At 54.1% G+C, this 19,356-nt stretch overlaps 1 protein-coding gene and 1 long non-coding RNA gene across 5 annotated transcripts in view; one reads left to right on the top strand and one right to left on the bottom strand.

Annotated features, from left to right (window-relative positions):
• Window positions 1-13,873, top strand: part of TRIM35 (tripartite motif containing 35) — a 58,336-nt gene extending 44,463 nt beyond the window's left edge. For 2 of the 4 annotated variants that reach the window (XM_071417164.1, XM_071417166.1), the window contains 6 exons: window positions 1,553-2,015; window positions 4,296-4,391; window positions 8,061-8,291; window positions 10,653-10,675; window positions 10,968-11,089; window positions 13,147-13,873. In XM_071417164.1, coding sequence (XP_071273265.1) covers window positions 1,553-2,015; window positions 4,296-4,391; window positions 8,061-8,291; window positions 10,653-10,675; window positions 10,968-11,089; window positions 13,147-13,706 — 1,495 coding nt within the window. In that variant the 3' untranslated portion in view covers window positions 13,707-13,873. Of the gene's footprint in view, window positions 1-1,552; window positions 2,016-4,295; window positions 4,392-8,060; window positions 8,292-10,652; window positions 10,676-10,967; window positions 11,740-13,146 lie in introns of those variants that run through there. The other 2 variants (XM_071417162.1, XM_071417163.1) reach the window with 1 other exon arrangement.
• Window positions 1,466-16,912, bottom strand: LOC139584858 (uncharacterized). The gene is made up of 4 exons (XR_011676853.1): window positions 16,789-16,912; window positions 14,263-14,544; window positions 8,026-13,742; window positions 1,466-6,409 (listed from the first exon to the last, which is right to left on the bottom strand). It is a non-coding gene; the product is annotated as an uncharacterized lncRNA (long non-coding RNA).
• Between the last annotated feature and the right edge of the window lie 2,444 nt (window positions 16,913-19,356).

Here is a 19,356-nt window from a genome sequence, read left to right as displayed (position 1 = left end):
GTACCGGGGAACCCCCCCAGAACCGGGAAGGGCCGGCAGGTACCGGGATAGCGCCACGTGGAGCGGGACCGGGGCTTGGGAACCGGGAACGGGCACCGGGACTGGGGTACCGGACACCGGGATTGGGGTACGGGGCACCGGGATTGGGGTACGGGGCGCCGGAATGGCCCCGGGATGAGGAACCGGGCACCGGGACTCGGGTACGGGGCACCGGGATTGGGGCACCGGGCACCGGGATTGGGGTACGGGGCACCGGGATTGGGGTACGGGGCACCGGGGTGGCCCCGGGATGGGGGATCGGGGCTTGGGAACCGGCACCGGGCACCGGGATTGGGGTACGGGGCACCGGAATGGCCCCGGGATGAGGGATCGGGCACCGGGATTGGGGTACGGGACACCGGAATGGCCCCAGGATGGGAGACAGGGGCTGGGCCGGGTTGAGGGAGCGGGATCGGGCACAGGATTTGGGGGACCGGGCACCGGAATAGTGCCGGGATGGGGGACGGGGGCTGTTCCTAGGATGGGGGACCGGGCACCGGAGCAGCCCCGGGATGGGAGGTCCGGACACCCGGGGCTGGCCCGGGTCCGGGAGACACCGGTCCGGACCCGAATTTGGGGAACCGGGGCTGTCCCGGGGCCCGGGCACGGGGGAGAACCCCGGGGTGAGGGTCCAAATACCGGTTCGGGACAGAGGGTCCAGCTCCGGTCACCGGAGCAGCCCCGGACCGGGACATGAGGACCGGAACCGGGCACCGGAGCTGCCCCGGGAGAGGGCGGGGGAGCCGGATCCGGGCACGGGGGGAGCCCCGAGTTTGGGGGACCGGGACCGGGACCGGGACTGGGGGTCCGGAACCGGGCACCGGAGCAGCCCCGGGTTTGGGGGTCCGGAACAGCCCCGAGTTTCCGGGTCCGGGACCTGGGGACCCAGAACCGGGCACCGGGGCTGCCCCGAGTTTGGGGAACCGGAACGTGGGGACCCAGAACCGGGCACCAGAGTAGCCCCAGTTTGGGGGACCGGGACCGGGACGTGGGGACCCAGAACCGGGCTCCGGAGCGGCTCCGAGTTTTGGGGACCGGGACGTGGGCACCCAGAACCGGGCACCGGGGCTGCCCGAGTTTGGGGGACCGGGACGTGGGGATCCAGAACCGGGCACCGGAGCAGCCCCGAGTTTAGGGGACCGGGACCGGGACATGGGCACCCAGAGCCGGCACCGGGGCTGCCCGAGTTTGGGGGACCGGGACCGGGACATGGGCACCCAGAACCGGCACCGGGGCTGACCCGAGCGTGTCCGGGGCAAGGCTCTCGGTCGAACCGCGGGGCTGGGGGGGTCCCGGCCGCTTTTTCCGCCGTCCCCGCGGTGCGGAACCCCCCCGGCCGCGGCCCCGGGGCGGTGTCAGCGGGCGGGAGGGAGCGCGGCTGAGTCACCGGCAGGAAACCGAGCGGTTGCATCAGAAAGCGGAGCCGTTTGTCCGGTCGGGGCAGCTTTAGTGGGGTAAAAAAAAAAAAAAAAATTAAAATTAAAAATAAATCCCGTTCCCAAAAATCCCGCAGCATGGAAAACGGAGACGATGCCTGCCCCAGCAGCAGCAGCAGCAGCAGCAGCTCGGCAGCTCCAGCAGCATCCAGCGCGCCGGGCTTGAAGGAGGAATTGCTGTGCCCCATCTGCTACGAGCCGTTCCGGGAAGCGGTGACGCTGCCGTGCGGGCACAACTTCTGCAAGGGCTGCATCAGCCGCTCGTGGGAGCACCGGCGGCACGCGTGCCCCCTGTGCAAGGAGAGGTCCTCGCTGGAGGAGCTGCGCGTCAACCACACGCTGAGGAACCTGGTGGAGCTGGTGCTGAGGGAGGAAGGGCAGCGGCAGAGCCGCGGCGTGGCCCGGTGCCCCGCGCACCAGGAGGAGCCCAAGTTCTTCTGCCTGGAGGACAAGGAGCTGGCGTGCTTCTCCTGCCAGAGGTCCAAGGAGCACCAGGGGCACAAGATGAGGCCGGTGCAGGAGGCGGCGGCGGATTTTAGGGTGAGGGGATGGTGGGGTGGGATGGATGGACATGGATGGATGGACATGGATGGATGGGATGGATGGATGGATGGATGGATGGATGATGGATGGATGATGGATGGATGGATGGATGGAGGGATGGATGGAGGGATGGATGGATGGATGGATGGATGGATGGATGATGGATGGATGGATGGATGGATGGATGGATGATGGATGGATGATGGATGGATGGATGGATGGATGGATGGATGGATGGATGATGGATGGATGGATGGATGGATGGATGATGGATGGATGGATGGATGGAGGGATGATGGATGATGGATGGATGGAGGAATGGATGCATGGATGGATGGATGGATGGATGCATTGATGCAATCCATGCATGGATGGAGGGAGGGAGTGATGAGTCCATGGATAGAATCCATGGATGGATGGAGGGATGGAGGGATGGATGTATCCATGGATCCATGGATGGAGGGATAGATGTGGATAGATGGATCCATGGATGGATGGATGGATGCAGGGATGGATGGATGTGGATGAATCCATGGATGGATGGATGGATGGATGGATGGATGGATGGATGGAGGAATGGATGGAGAGATGGATCCATGGATGGATGGATCTATGAATGGAGGGAGGGAGTGATGAATCCATGGATGGATGGAGGGATGCAATCCATGGATGGATGGAGGGATGGATGATGGATGGATGGATGGATGGATGGATGGATGGATGGATGGAGAGATGGATCCATGGATGGATGGATCTATGAATGGAGGGAGGGAGCAATGGATCCATGGATAAATGGATCCATGGATGAACAGAGATGGATGCAGGGATGAATCCATGGATGCACCCATGCATGGATGGCAGAGAGAGGCACCCCTAAAACCTGGAGCTGTCCCAGATTTCCCAGGATTTGGGATGAGGCAGCCACGCTTCCCTGCGGGCGTGCGGCGGCTGCTGGATGCTCTCCTGCCCTTTAATTATCCGGCGCCATCCCGGATGATGATCCCGCGGGAAAGGGGAGCGGGATGATTATTCCCGGTGATTCCCTTGATCCCAGCTCGGATCCAGCCGCGCTGGTTATTCCAGGCTTTGGGAGCGGGGCTGGGATTTGGGAGTTGCACAATTCCGGCAGAAAGGAGGGATGTGGCTGCCCGAGGAGGAGGAGGAGGAGGGGATGGGATGCAGCCAGGAGCTGGGAATGCTGCCAGGACACGCTGGAAAACAGCCGGCACCGCCCTGACTCATCCCGCTGGATTTCAAACGTGGCGGGAAAAGCTTGGCTGGGGTTCCTGGGAATGGGAATGGGAGTGGGAGTGGGAATGGGAATGAGAGTGGGAGTGGGAGTGGAATTGGGAGTGGGAGTGGGAGTGGGAATGAGAGTGGGAATGGGAATGGGGAATGGGAAAGGGAATGGGGAATGGGAATGGGAATGGGAATGGGAGTGGGGAATGGGAATGAGAGTGGGGAGGGGGAATGGGAATGGGAATGGGAATGGGGAATGGGGAATGGGAATGGAAATGGGAATGGGAATGGGAAAGGGAATGGGGAGCGGGGAATGGGAGTGGGAGCGGGGAATGGGAATGGGAATGGGGAATGGGAATGGGAGTGGGAGTGGGAATGGGAATAGGAATGGGAAAGGGAATGGGGAGTGGGAATGGGAGTGGGAATGGGAATAGGAGTGGGAATGGGAGTGGGAATGGGAGTGGGAATGGGAATGAGAGTGGGAGTGGGAATGGGAATGGGAGTGGGGAATAGGAATGGGGGAATGGGGGAATGGGAATGGGAACGAAAATGAGAGTGGATTTATGGGAATAGGAATGGGAGTGGGAGTGGGAATGAGAGTGGGAGTGGGAATGGGGAATGGGAATAGGAGTGGGAAAGGGAATGAGTGTGGGAATGGGAATGGGAGTGGGAATGGGAATGGGAATGGGAATGGGAATGGGAATGAGAGTGGGAATGGGAATGGGAATGGGGAATGGGAATGGGAATGAGAGTGGGAATGGGATGGGTGGGAATGGGAATAGGAATGAGAATGGGATGCGTGGGAATGGGAATGGGAACAGGAATGGAGCTGCCCAGAGCACTGGGATGGGCGGGGATGGGATATCCCAAAAAACAGAGAGGAGCATTCCCTATGGATCAAAGCGCCTCTTCCTCCCCGCTGCGCGAGGGGAAGGGTTGGACAGAGCACGGATCCAGCTCTGAGGGTGTTCATCCCGGAAAAATCCTGGAAAATCCTGGGAATGGGGGAGTCCTGAGGGTGTCTCCCCCCCCTTGCAGGCCAAGCTGGCGAACATGGAGTCATCCCTGAGGGATAAAGCCAAGGATTTTGGGGCCGTGCGGCGATCCTACGAATCCATCTCCCGGCACAACGAGGTGCGTGTTCCCTCCTGGAGCTGGGATCGACCCCGATCCCGATCCCGATCCCGATCCCGATCCTGCACGTTCAATGGGGGGGAGCCCGGATTCCATCCCGGAAAAGGAGAGTGTTGGGATTTGGGAAGTGGGGGATGGGAATTTGGGAAGGGCAGCGTGATCCCAGTGAATCCCTGAGCTCTGGGAAGGGGGAATGCAGGGAATTTGTGTGCTCCAGAGGTGGGATTGATCCCAATCCCAATCCTGCACATGCGACTGGGGGTTGAGCATTGATCCCATCCTAGAAAATGGGAGCGATGGGGATTTGGGAAGCAGGGATGGGAATTTGGGAAGGGCAGCGTGATGCCAGTGATCCCAGTGAATGCCTGAGCTCTGGGAAGGGGGAATCCAGGGAATTCGGGTGCTCCAGAGGTGGGATTGATCCCGATCCCAAACCTGCACATGCAGCCAGGGGGAGCACTGATCCCATCCTAGAAAAAGGGAGCAGTGGGGATTTGGGGAGCAGGGATGGGAATTTGGGAAGGGCAGCGTGATCCCAGTGAATCCCTGAGCTCTGGGAATGGGGAATCCAGGGAATTTGGGTGCTCCAGAGGTGGGATTGATCCCAATCCCAAATTTGCCCTGATCTCATCTCAGGAGAGGTGAGCGGTGGGGATTTGGGAAGTGGGGAAGGGAATTTGGGAAGAGCAGCATGATCCCATTGATCCCAGTGAATCCCTGAGCTCTGGGAAGGGGAATCCAGGGAATTTGGGTGCTCCAGAGGTGGGATTGATCCTGATCCTGATCAGTAATGCAGCTTGAGTGAAGCCCTGATTCCATCCCGGAAAAGGAGAGTGATGGGGATTTGGGAAGCAGGGATGGGAATTTGGGGAGGGCAGTGTGATCCCAGGGAATCCCTGAGCTCTGGGAAGGGGGAATCCAGGGAATTCGGGTGCTCCAGAGGTGGGATTGATCCCAATCCCAATCCCGCACATGCGGCTGGGGGTGGAGCATTGATCTTATCTGGAAAAGGGGAGCAGTGGGGATTTGGGAAGTGGGGAAGGGAATTTGGGTGCTCCAGGGGTGGGATTGATCCTGATCCTGATTGGGAATGTAGCTGGGGTGAAGCCCTGATTCTATCCTGGAAAATGGGAGTGATGGGGATTTGGGAAGCACGGATGGGAATTTGGGAAGGGCAGCGTGATCCCAGTGAGTCCCTGAGCTCTGGGAAGGGGGAATCCAGGGAATTCAACTGCTCCAGAGGTGGGATTGAACCCAATTCCAAAATGCACATGCAGCTGGGGTGGAGCACTGATCCTATCTGAAAAATGGGAGTGTTGGGATTTGGGAAGTGAGGAAGGGAATTTGGGGAGGGCAGCGTGATCCCAGTGATCCCAGTGAATCCCTGAGCTCTGGGAAGGGGAATGCAGGGAATTCAGCTGCTCTAGAGGTGGGATTGATCCTGATCCTGATTGGGAATGTAGCTGGGGTGAAGCCCTGGTTCTATCCTGGAAAAGGAGAGCAGTGGGGATTTGGGAAGCAGGGATGGGAATTTGGGAAGAGCAGCGTGATCCCAGTGAATCCCTGAGCTGTGGGAATGGGGAATCCAGGGAATTCGGATGCTCCAGAGGTGGGATTGATCCTGATCCCAATCCTGCATGTACAGCTGGGGTAAAGTGCTGATCCCATCCTGGAAAAGGAGAGCAGTGGGGATTTGGGAAGCAGGGATGGGAATTCAGGAGGGGCAGCGTGATCCCAGTGATGCCAGGGAATCCCTGAGCTCTGGGAATGGGGAATCCAGGGAATTTGGGTGCTCTAGAAGTGGGATTGATCCCAATCCCAAACTTGCCCTGATCTCATCCCAGGAGAGGAGAGTGGTGGGGATTTGGGAAGCAGGGATGGGAATTTGGGAAGGGCAGTGTGATCCCAGTGATCTCTGAGCTCTGGGAAGGAGGAATCCAGGGAATTTGGGTACCTGGAGATGGGATTGATCCTGATATTGACTGGGAATACAGCTGGAGTGAAGCCCTGATCCCATCCTGGAAAGGAGAGCAGTGGGGATTTGGGAAGTGGGGATGGAAATTTGGGGAGGGCACCGTGATCCCAGGGAATCCCAGGGAATACCTGTGCTCTGGGAAAGGGGAATGCAGGGAATTTGGGTGCTCCAGAGGTGGCAATGATCCCAATCCCAAACTTGCAAAAGCAGGTGGAGTGGAGCCCTGATCCCATCTGGGACAGGAGAGCAGTGGGGATTTGGGAAGTGGGGAAGGGAATTTGGGAAGGGCAGCGTGATCCCAGTGATCCCAGTGAATCCCTGAGCTCTGGGAATGGGGAATGCAGGGAATTTGGGTGCTCCAGTGGTGGGATTGAACCCAATCCCAAACCTGCACATGCAGCCAGGGGGTGGAGCATTGATCCCATCCTGGAAAATGGGAGTGATGGGGATTTGGGAAGTGGGGAAGGGAATTTGGGAAGAGCAGCGTGATCCCATTGATCCCAGTGAATCCCTGAGCTCTGGGAAGGGGAATCCAGGGAATTTGGGTGCTCCAGAGGTGGGATTGATCCTGATCCTGATTGGGAATGTAGCTAGGGTGAAGCCCTGATTCCATCTGGGAAAGGAGAGCAGTGGGGATTTAGGAAGCAGGGAAGGGAATTTGGGGAGGGCAGCGTGATCCCAGTGATCCCAGTGAATCCCTGAGCTCTGGGAAGGGGGAATCCAGGGAATTTGTGTGCTCCAGAGGTGGGATTGATCCCAATCCCAATCCTGCACATGCGACTGGGGGTTGAGCATTGATCCCATCCTGGAAAATGGGAGTGATGGGGATTTGGGAAGTGGGGATGGGAATTTGGGGAGGGCAGCGTGATCCCAGGGAATCCCTGGGAATCCCTGAGCTGTGGGAAGGGGAATCCAGGGAATTCAGCTGCTCTAGAGGTGGGATTGATCCTGATCCTGATTGGGAATGTAGCTGGGGTGGAGCACTGATCCCATCCTGTAAAATGGGAGTGTTGGGATTTGGGATGTGGGGAAGGGAATTTCGGGATGGCAGCGTGATCCCAGTGAATCCCTGAGCTCTGGGAAGGGGGAATCCAGGGAATTTGGGTGCTCCAGAGGTGGGATTGATCCTGATCCTGATTGGGAATGTAGCTGGGGTGAAGCCCTGATTCTATCCTGGAAAAGGAGAGTGATGGGGATTTGGGAAGCAGGGAAGGGAATTTGGGAAGGGCAGCGTGATCCCAGTGAATCCCTGAGCTGTGGGAAGGGGGAATCCAAGGAATTCAGCTGTTCCAGAGGTGGGATTGATCCCAATCCCAATCCTGCACATGCGGCTGGGGGTGGAGCACTGATCTTATCTGGATAATGGGAGCAATGGGGATTTAGGAAGCGGGGAAGGGAATTTGGGAAGGGCAGCGTGATCCCAATGAATCCCTGAGCTCTGGGAAGGGGGAATCCAGGGAATTTGGGTGCTCCAGAGGGGGGATTGATCCCGATCCCAATCCTGCACATGCGACTGGGGGTTGAGCATTGATCCCATCCTAGAAAATGGGAGCGATGGGGATTTGGGAAGCAGGGAAGGGCATTTGGGAAGGGCAGCGCGATCCCAATGAGTCCCTGAGCTCTGGGAAGGAGGAATCCCGGGAATTCGGGCGCTCCCACCGTTCCCGCCCGGAGCACGGCGCCGACGTTCGCAGGTGGAATCGGAGCGCCTGGAGCGTCAGGTGAAGTGGGAGTTCGAGAAGCTGCACAAGTTCCTGTGGGACGAGGAGCAGGCGGTGCTGGCGCAGCTGCGGGAGGAGGCGGGCCGGAAGCAGGACCTGATCCAGGGCAAGATGGAGCAGCTGGCGGAGGCCAGCCAGGCCCTGCTCAACGAGGCCGCGCGGCTCGAGGCCGACCTCAAGCAGGACGACCTCACCTTCCTGATGGTAATTCCCGCATTCCCCGTGGCAATTCCCACATTCCCACATTGCCCGTGGTAATTCCCACATTCCCGGTGGTAATTCCCACATTCCCACATTTCCGGTGGTAATTTCCACATTCCCCATGGTAATTCCCACATTCCCGGTGGTAATTTCCACATTTCCTCATGGTAAATCCCACATTCCCGGTGATAATTCCCATATTCCTGGTGGTAATTTCCGCATTCCCCATGGTAATTCCCACATTCCTGGTAGTAATTCCCACATTTCCCATGTTAATCCCCACATTCCCCATGGTAATTTCCCACATTCTCCGTGGTAATTCCTACATTTCCTCATGGTAATTCCCACATTCCCGGTGATAATTCCCACATTTCCTCATGGTAATTCCCACATTTCTCCATGGTAATTCCCACATTTCTCCATGGTAATTCCCACATTCCCCATGGTAATTCCCGCATTTCCTGTGGTAATTCCCAGATTTCCTCATGGTAGTTCCCACATTTCCCGTGTTAATTCCCACATTTCCCCATGGTAATTCCCACATTCCCGGTGATCATTCCCACATTCCCACATTCCCGGTGGTAATTCCCACATTCCTCATGATAATTCCCACATTCCTTGTGATAATTCCCACATTCTCACATTCCCAGTGGTAATTCCCACATTCCCCATGGTAATTCCCAAATTCCCACATTTCCGGTGGAAATTTCCACATTTCCCCATGGTAATTCCCACATTCCTGGTGGTAATTCCCAGATTCCCCATGGTAATTCCCACATTCCTGGTGGTAATTCCCAGATTTCCTCATGGTAATTCCCACATTTCCCATGTTAATTCCCACATTTCCTGGTGGTAATTCCCACATTCCTGGTGGTAATTCCCACATTTCCTCGTGGTAAATCCCACATTTCCCCGTGGTAATTCCCACATTTCCCCGTGGTAATTCCCACATTTCCTGGTGGTAATTCCCACATTCCTGGTGGTAATTCCCACATTTCCTCATGGTAATTCCCCCATTCCCCGTGGTAATTCCCACATTTCCCCGTGGTAATTCCCACATTTCTCCATGGTAATTCCCACATTCCCCATGGTAATTCCCGCATTTCCTGTGGTGATTCCCACATTCCTGGTGGTAATTCCCAGATTTCCTCATGGTAGTTCCCACATTTCCCGTGTTAATTCCCACATTTCCCCATGGTAATTCCCACATTCCTGGTGGTAATTCCCACATTCCTCATGATAATTCCCACATTCCTGGTGATAATTCCCACATTCTCACATTCCCAGTGGTAATTCCCACATTCCCCATGGTGATTCCCACATTCCCCATGGTAATTCCCAAATTCCCACATTTCCGGTGGAAATTTCCACATTTCCCCATGGTAATTCCCACATTCCCGGTGGTAATTTCCACATTCCCGGTGATAATTCCCACATTTCTCCATGGTAATTCCCACATTCCCCATGGTAATTCCCACATTCCCAGTGGTAATTCCCACATTTCCTCATGGTAATTCCCACATTCCTGGTGGTAATTTCCACATTTTCCCATGGTAATTCCCACATTCCCCCATGGTAATTCCCACATTCCCCATGGTAATTCCCACATTTCCCCATGGTAATTCCCACATTCCCGGTGATCATTCCCACATTCCCACATTCCCGGTGGTAATTCCCACATTCCCCCATGGTAATTCCCAGATTTCCTCATGGTAGTTCCCACATTTCCCGTGTTAATTCCCACATTTCCCCATGGTAATTCCCACATTCCCGGTGATCATTCCCACGTTCCCGGTGGTAATTCTCACATTCCTCATGATAATTCCCACATTCCTTGTGATAATTCCCACATTCTCACATTCCCAGTGGTAATTCCCACATTCCCCATGGTAATTCCCACATTCCCCATGGTAATTCCCAAATTCCCACATTTCCGGTGGAAATTTCCACATTTCCCCATGGTAATTCCCACATTTCCTCATGGTAATTCCCACATTTCCCCGTGGTAATTCCCACATTCCCCGTGGTAATTCCCGCATTCCCCATGGTAATTCCCACATTCCTGATGGTAATTCCCACATTCCCCGTGGTAATTCCCACATTTCCCCGTGGTAATTCCCACATGCCCCATGGTAATTCCCACATTCCCAATGGTAATTCCCACATTCCTGATGGTAATTCCCAGATTTCCTCATGGTAATTCCCACATTTCCAGTGGTAATTCCCACATGCCCCATGGTAATTCCCACATTCCCAATGGTAATTCCCTCCGGGATCCCAATCCAGCCTCCCCCAAGTGATCCCTGGGCTGTTGGAATTCCGGTGGCAGCCAAGATCTGATTCCTCTTTTCTTCTCTTTTCCAGACCCACAAGAACCGCAAGCGGAGGTAGGTCCTGGTCCCGTCACATAATCCCATATCCATGGGAATCTGGGAATGGCTGAGCCCTTCCCGCTGGCCGGATGGGGTCTCCTGAGCTCCCTGCTCCAAGAAAATTCCAGCTCTGAGGTGCTGGATGTCCCCTGCGTATTCCGGGCAGGACGGCGGGGACAAAAAGCGGGATTTCGGGGTTTGTGGGAAGCGTTAAATCCCAGATTTTGCGGGAATGGAGGGAGGACAAGCTTGGGAGATGCCGGGTGCCTCATCCCAATCCTTTCTCCACGGCCAATCCCTGCCCTAGGATCGCCTGCACGGCCGAGGAGCCGGAAGCTGTTCCCTCGGGATTGCTCCTGGACGTGGCCAAATACCTGGGATCGCTCCAGTACAACGTGTGGAAGAAGATGTTGGACACCATCACCGCCGGTGAGGAGCAGGGAATGTCCAGAGTGGGGTTTTCCAGGGGGTCTGGAAAGATGGGAAATGTGGAGATGGGTTCCTCCCTAAAAATGGTGGTGGTGGGGTTTGGGAAAATGGGGAATGTGGAGATGGATTCTTCCCTAGAAATGGTGGCAGTGGGGTCTGGAAAGATGGGAAATGTGGAGATGGATTCTTCCCGAAAAATGTTGGCGGTGCGGTCTGGAAAGATGGGAAATGTGGAGATGGATTCTTCCCTAGAAATGGTGGTGGGGCCGTCTGGAAAGATGGGAAATGTGGAGAGGGATTCTTCCCTAAAAATGGTGGTGGTGGGGTCTGGAAAGATGGGAAATGTGGAAGTGGATTCTTCCCTAGAAATGGTGGTGGGGCCGTCTGGAAAGATGGGAAATGTGGAAGTGGATTCTTCCCTAAAAATGGTGGTGGTGGGGTCTGGAAAGATGGGAAATGTGGAAGTGGATTCTTCCCTAAAAATGGTGGCGGTGGGATCTGGAAAGATGGGAAATGTGGAAGTGGATTCTTCCCTAGAAATGGTGGTGGGGCCGTCTGGAAAGATGGGAAATGTGGAGATGGATTCTTCCCTAAAAATGGTGGTGGTGGGTCTGGAAAGATGGGAAATGTGGAAGTGGATTCTTCCCTAAAAATGGTGGTGGTGGGGTCTGGAAAGATGGGAAATGTGGAAGTGGATTCTTCCCTAAAAATGGTGGTGGTGGGGTCTGGAAAGACGGGAAATTTGGAGATGGGACCAGGGATTGGGAAAGTGAAGGGAGGGGCTTGTTCCTCAAAAAGGGAAACTTGGGAATGTGTGTTTGCCAGGGGTGATGTGGGTTAGGGACAAATCCATGGACGGGGACCGGTGTAGGGATGGATGGAGGGATGGATGGATGGATGGATGGATGGATGGATGGATGGATGGATGGATGGATCCATGGATGGATGGATGGATCCATGGATGGATGGATGGATGGATGGATCCATGGATGGATGGATGGATCCATGGATGGATAGGGGTGACTGGATCCACGGATGGATAGGGAGGGAGGGAGGGAGGGATGGACGGATGGATGGATGGATGGATGGATGGATGGATGGATGGATGGATGATGGATGATGGATGGATGGATGGATGGATGGATGGATGGATGGATTCCATGGATGGAGGGACAGATGGATGGATCCATGGAAGGATTCATGAATGAATGGAGGATGGATCTATGGATGGATGGATGGATACATGGAAGTATCCATGGATAGATGGATCCATAGATGGGATGGATGGATGGATGATGGATGGATGGATGGATGGATGGATGGATGGATGGATGGATGGATCCGTGGATGGAGGGACAGATGGATGGATCAATGGAAGGATGGAGAGTTCCATGGAAGCATCCATGGATGGAGGGACAGATGGACAGGTCAATGGAAGGTTCCATGGAGGGATGGAGGAAGGGATCCATGGATGAATCCATGGAAGGATTCATGGATGGATGGATGGATGGATTCATGGAAGTATCCATGGATGGACGGAGGGATGGAGGAAGGCATCCATGGATGAATCCATGGAAGGATCCATGGATGGATGGATGGATGGATTAATGAAAGAACCATGGATGGACGGAGGGATGGAGGAAGGGATCCATGGATGAATCCATGGAAGGGTCCGTGGATGGATGGATGGATGGATTCATGGAAGTATCCATGGATGGACGGAGGGATGGAGGAAGGGATCCATGGATGAATCCATGGAAGGGTCCGTGGATGGATGGATGGATGGATTCATGGAAGTATCCATGGATGGACGGAGGGATGGAGGAAGGGATCCATGGATGAATCCATGGAAGGGTCCGTGGATGGATGGATGGATGGATTCATGGAAGTATCCATGGATGGACGGAGGGATGGAGGAAGGCATCCATGGATGAATCCATGGAAGGATCCATGTAGGGATGGAAGGATCCATGTGTGAATGGATCCCATGGAGGGCCCCGCGGAGGGACAGACGGATCCCTACCAAGCTTCCCATAAAACCCTCCCCTTGCCCGCAGTGCCCTTCAGCCTGGATCCCAACTCGGCCGCGGGCTGGCTCTCCGTCTCCGAGGACCTCTCCAGCGTCTCCATCTGCAGCTACAAGGGCTCCGTGGAGAACCCGGAGCGCTTCACCTCCGCCCCCTGCATCCTGGGCTCCCGCGGCTTCTCCGAAGGCTTCCACACCTGGCAGGTGGACCTGGGCGGGCTGACCAACTGGAGGGTGGGCGTCTCCCGGCCCCACAGAGGCTCCCACTGGAGTTACCACCACGATTCCCGCTCCGGCTTCTGGTACATCTACCACCTCCAGGGCAAGGACGAGTGCCGGGCGTCCAACGCCGTGCGCTCGCAGACGGCGCCGGGCAACATCCGGAGGGTCCGGGTGGAGCTGGACTGCACCGAGGGCGAGCTGTCCTTCTACGACGCCGACCTCCAGAGCCACATCTACACGTTCCACGAGAAGTTCGGCGGGCCCGTCTTCCCCTATTTCTACGTGGGCAACACCCAGGGCGACGCCAACACCAAGACGCTCCGGATCTGCCCGCTCCGCGTCCGTGTCCTTGAGGATGTCCCCACCTGAGATGTCTCCTCGCCTCCCGGCGGGGTTCTCCAGGTGCTTTTCCGGGAAAAACGACCAAAAAAAAAAAAAAAAAAAGGAAAAATAAGCAGGGATAAAAAGATTTGTTCGCGTCGTCTCAGGTTTTTATCGTTAATAAATATTAATAAACATTAGAAATATTATCCGTATATCTCTCCCCCCTGTGTGGTTCTGTGCCCAAATCCCAAATTCTCCTGAAGCTCTCTGCCATGGATCCAAGCTGGGAATGCTTTGGGAAGAAAGGATTTCCTTGACAAATAAGGAATTAAAGGATTTGGAGGCTTTTTCCCCCACAGTTTTTAGGGATCCAGGAATCCCTGCTGTGATCCTTATCCCGGCTCTTGGAAGGGGAAAATCCCATGGGATTTGACACATGGAAAACCATCAGTGGGAGCACCCCTGGGAGCATCCCACCTCCTCCACCCTTTTCCCCACAGCTTTTTCCCTCCGAGGGGTTTTTCCCTGAATTCCCAGCTCTGGGAATCCTGTGAAGATGCCTCCTTGGTGTTGGGAAAAGGAGGAATTTCGGAGTTTTTACCCGGAGTTAATCCCACCCAAACGGTTTTTCCCCAAATCCAGGTGGGTCCTTGGGATTTCAGGCGATTCCATGGGGGAAGGGAAGGGGCCTGGGTGGCCCTTCCCGACCTTTTCCTGCTTTTTTCCTGCTTTTTTCCTGCCCGGATTCCGACGGGAGCGGGTGGTTTCCATGGTTTCCCGGCATTTGCTCAGGAAGCTCCTCAGGAACGAGAGAGGGAGGAGGGAAAACAAAAGGGAGAGGCTGGAGCTGGGGGCGACCCCGGGATCCTCCCACGGCGTATCCCTGGATACGGCAAAGGAGGGGAAAAAGGGATTTGCGGCATCCCAAATCCCTGCACATCCCATCCCCATCCACCTTCCCTCCATCCCATCCCATCCCACCCCATCCCGTCCCTTCCTATCCCATCCCATCCCATCCCATCCCATCCCAGCCCATCCCATCCCATCCCATCCCATCCCATCCCATCCCATCCCGTCCCTTCCTATCCCATCCCATCCCACCCCATCCCACCCCATCCCACCCTCATCCTGCTTTCCTATCCCATCCATCCCATCCCATCCCATCCCATCCCATCCCGTCCCTTCCTATCCCATCCCATCCCACCCCATCCCACCCCATCCCATCCCATCCCATCCCATCCCATCCCATCCCATCCCATCCCATCCCACCCCAATCCTGCATTCCTATCCCATCCCAATCCCATCCCATTCCCATCTCCGTCCCTTCTCTCCATCCCGTCCCACCCCACCCATCCCAATCCCAATCCCAATCCCAATCCCAATCCCAATCCCAACCCCAACCCCAATCCCAATCCCAATCCCAATCCCAATCCCAATCCCAATCCCAACCCCAACCCCAATCCCAAATCCAATCCCATCCCATTATTCCATCCACTTATTCCATCCCATCCCACCCCAATCCCATCCCAACCCCTATCCCAACCCCAATCCCAATCCCAATCCCAATCCCAATCCCAACCCCAACCCCAACCCCAAGCCCAACCCCAAGCCCAAGCCCAACCCCAACCCCAAGCCCAACCCCAAGCCCAATCCAAATCCAAAATCCAATCCCATCCCATTTTTCCATCCACTTATTCCATCCCATCCCATCCCATCCCATCCCATCCCATCCCATCCCATCCCAACCCCAATCCCATCCCCATCCCCATCCCCGACCCCAACCCCAATCCCAATCCCATCCCCATCCCCATCCCCATCCCCATCCCCAATCCCAATCCCAATCCCAATCCAATCCCTCCTCCCCATCCCAATCCCCCTCCCCATCCCATATCCCGACCTTTCCCACCACCCCAAAATCCCAGCAATTCCCAGAATTCTGGGCATCCCAACCCCAATTCTGGCACATTTGAGATGCGTTCGGGAATGTGAGGCCTGGGATTTCTCCCTTTTTTCTGGGAATTTTGGAGGATAAATGTGGGGGAAACACTGGAGGGGGTCGAGGGGTTCCTCTGCACCTTCTCCATCCCAAAACCTGGAATTCCACCCAGGAAAAAGCAGATTCTTGCTTGGAAGGGTCTCACTGATATTTTTTTTAATTTTTATTTTTATTTTTATTTTTATTTTTATTTTTGTCTATTTTATTTTTATTTTTATTTTATTTTTATTTTTATTTTTAAAAAATTGGTTTTATTTTTTAGGTTTTAATTTATTTCGCTTTTGAGTTTTAATTTCTAATTTCAAAATTAATTTTATTTCTTAGTGGCTTTAAGAAAATTAATTAATTTTAATTTTTCTTCCCTAGGCTTTTATTTCAACTTTAATATTAAAATCGTTATATTTTTTAAATGGTAACATTTATTTTTATTTTTATTTACTGTTATTTTTACTTTTAAAACTGTTTTTTCCTTTTATTTTTGTTTGTTAGACTTTCATTTTAACTTTTATTTTTGATCACTGTTTTTTCATATTTTTACGCTTACTTTCGGTATTTTTTAATGTTTACCTTAATTGTAAAATTTTAATTAATTTGTGTTTAAATACAGTATTTACTTCTCTTTTTGTATTTCTTCTATATATTATTTTGCTTTTTATATTTGATGGAAATATTTTATATCCATTCAATCATAACTATTTATTTATCATAATTTCTTAATTTATTCTGAATTTATTTTGTATTTTGGGGGTGTTGTATTTATTTTTAGATTTGTTTTATACCATATTTTAGGGGCTTAAGTTTATATTTATTCTATATTCAATCTCTATTTTAAATATTTATTTTATATTTGGTTTTGCATTTATTTTAAATTTATTCCATATTTATTTTTGCGTTTATTTTAAATTTAATCCATATTTATTTTAAATTTATTTTCTATTTTTGGCATATATTTAAAAAATTAATTTCACGTTTATTTCACATTTATTTTCATTAACTTCCCCCATATTTTTCCCACATTTCCCCCATCCCATTTTCCCATCTTTATCCCAATTTCCAACAAAAATCCCGTCACTTTTTTCCCAATTTTCCCACAATTCCCCCCCCCCAATCCCGGGATCCCCCTGGACCCACCCAGGATTCGGGGCGGGGCCTCCATCGCCGGCGGCTCATCGATGATGTCATTTCTGACCAATCAGCGCCCGACACCGCGCCTTTGCCCCGCCCCGCCCCTCCCGCCTGGTACCCGGAGCATCCCAAGGATTTGGGGGGTTTGGGAGATTTTGGGGGCGAATTTGGGGGATTTTTGGGGATGCGGGAGCCACCGGGGGAGATTCTCTGGGAATTCTGGGAACCGCTGGAATTCCCAGGGACAGGAATCATGGAAAGGGAATGGTTTGGGTGGGAAGGAGCTCAAATCCCACCCCATTCCAACCCCGACACCTCCCGCATCCCGGGGTGCTCCAACCTTTCCTGGGACACTGCCAGGGATCCAGGGATTCTCTGGGAATCCCAGCCCAGCCAGGAATCCCTTCCCAGGATCCCAGCATCCCAAGCTCCCCTTTCCCACTGGAAGCCATTCCCTGGCTCCTGCCCCTCCAGCCCTTGCCCCAATCCCAGCTCTCCTGGAGCCCCTTTGGGATGGGGAAGCGGCTCCAAGGATTCCCTGGATCCTCCCCTGATCCAGCTGCACATTCCCAGCTGCTCTCCCAGCCTGGCGTTGGATCCAGCCCCATCCCGATTCCTCCTTGAGAAGGAATTTCAGGATCCAGGGGCTTCCCTGGGAATCTCAGGACTCCAGGAAGGGTCTCCCTTCCCTTTTCCATCCCTGAATTCCATAAAAATCCCTCGGGATGGATCCTGAGTGTCCCTGATCCCAGAATCCCGGAATGGTTTGGGATGGGATCCATGGACCCTCAATCCCATCCCAGGGACACTTCCCACCATCCCAGGGTGATCCAAACCCCATCCAACTTTTCCCTGGACACTGCCAGGGATCCAGGGATTGTCTGGGAATTCCAGCCCAGCCCTAAAAAAGCCACTCCTGGAATGTGGGGACAGGAGCCACCTCCAGGTGTGACCCTCCCAGTGCCATTCCCAGCTCCAGGGTCTGATCCCAAAATCCATCCCTAAAAAAAGTCACTCCTGAAATGGGGACATGTGATCCTCCCAGTGCACCCTGTGTCATTCCCAGCTCCAGGATTTGATCCCAAAATCCATCCCCAAAAAAGCCACTCCCGGCTCCAGGATTTGCTCCCAAAATCCCTCCCTGAAAAAGCCACTCCTGAAATGTGGGGACAGGAGCCACCTCCAGGTGTGACCCTCCCAGTGCCATTCCCAGCTCCAGGATCTGATCCCAAAATCCATCCCTGAAAAAGCCACTCCTGAAATCAGGGAGCCACCTCCAGGTGTGACCCTCCCAGAGCCACTCCCTGTTCCAGGGTCTGATCCCAAAATCTATCCCAAAAAAAGTCACTCCTGAAATGAGAGAGCCACCTCCAGGTGTGACCCTCCCAGAGCCATTCCCAGCTTCAGGATTTGCTCCCAAAATCCCTCCCTAAAACCAGCCACTCCTGGAATGTGGGGACAGGAGCCACCTCCAGGTGTGACCCTCCCAGTGCCATTCCCAGCTCCAGGGTCTGATCCCAAAATCCATCCCTAAAACCAGCCACTCCTGGAATGTGGGGACAGGAGCCACCTCCAGGTGTGACCCTCCCAGTGCCATTCCCAGTGCCATTCCCATCTCCAGGATCTGATCCATGGCCACCAGGGCCACCAGGAAGGGGGTGGTGCCCAGAGCTGGGATCCCGGGAAGGGCCTGAATCCTGGGAATCTCAAAGGAGCCGCCGGTGCCAGGCACGGCCGGGCTGTCCCCGGGGCCACTCAAGGGCTCTTTGTCCCCAGCTTGGCCGCTGGGATTTGACCCTTTCCCGGCCTTTGTCCCTCTGGAATGTGCTCCAGCCCAGTTCCCGCGGGAATCCCAAATTCCGCCCGCTTGGAACGCGGTGGGGAAAGGTTTGGGAATTTGGGAATTTCAGCGGGGTGTCCTTGCCATGGAATCATTGGGTGGTGGAAGGGTTTGGGTGGGAATGGTCCTTAAATCCCACCCCAAGGATGCCTTCCCCTATTCCAGATTTCTCCAATCCCCACCCAACCTGGAATCAAACATTCCAGAGCCAGAATGTCCAAAAAAAAAACCAAAAAAAAAAACCGAGGTGGATTTGGGGAAGAAAATCTGGAATACCCAATTCACCCCAAAAATTCCAATGGGGCCATCCCATTCTTCCCAATATCCTGCCCCCCACAAACCCACCCTAAATCTCTTTTCCAGAGCAATCCATGCTCCCAAAACGTGACGGAGAAATCCGGAGCCTAAAAATACCGGGATGATTCCCAGAGGTGTCGGCGGAAAAGAGGCCGGGATGAGGCGGATTTGGGGAAGGAGAGCCGGAATAACCAATTCCTCCCCAAATTCCAATGGGGCCATCCCGTCCTTCCTGATATCCTGCCCCCCAAAACCCACCCTAAATCCCTTTTCCAGAGTGATCCATGTTCCCAAAACATGATGGAGAAACCCAGAACCTAAAAATACCGGGATGATTCCCAGAGGTGCCGGCGGAAAAGAGGCCGGGATGAGGCGGATTTGGGGAATTAGAGCCGGAACAACCAATTCCTCCCCAAATTCCAACGGGACCATCCCGT

Source organism: Agelaius tricolor, unplaced genomic scaffold, assembly GCF_023055355.1.
Source record: "Agelaius tricolor isolate 1412-34295 unplaced genomic scaffold, bAgeTri1.0.p SCAF_68, whole genome shotgun sequence".
Taxonomy (NCBI): domain Eukaryota; kingdom Metazoa; phylum Chordata; class Aves; order Passeriformes; family Icteridae; genus Agelaius; species Agelaius tricolor.
This window is presented reverse-complemented; position numbering and strand designations above follow the sequence as displayed.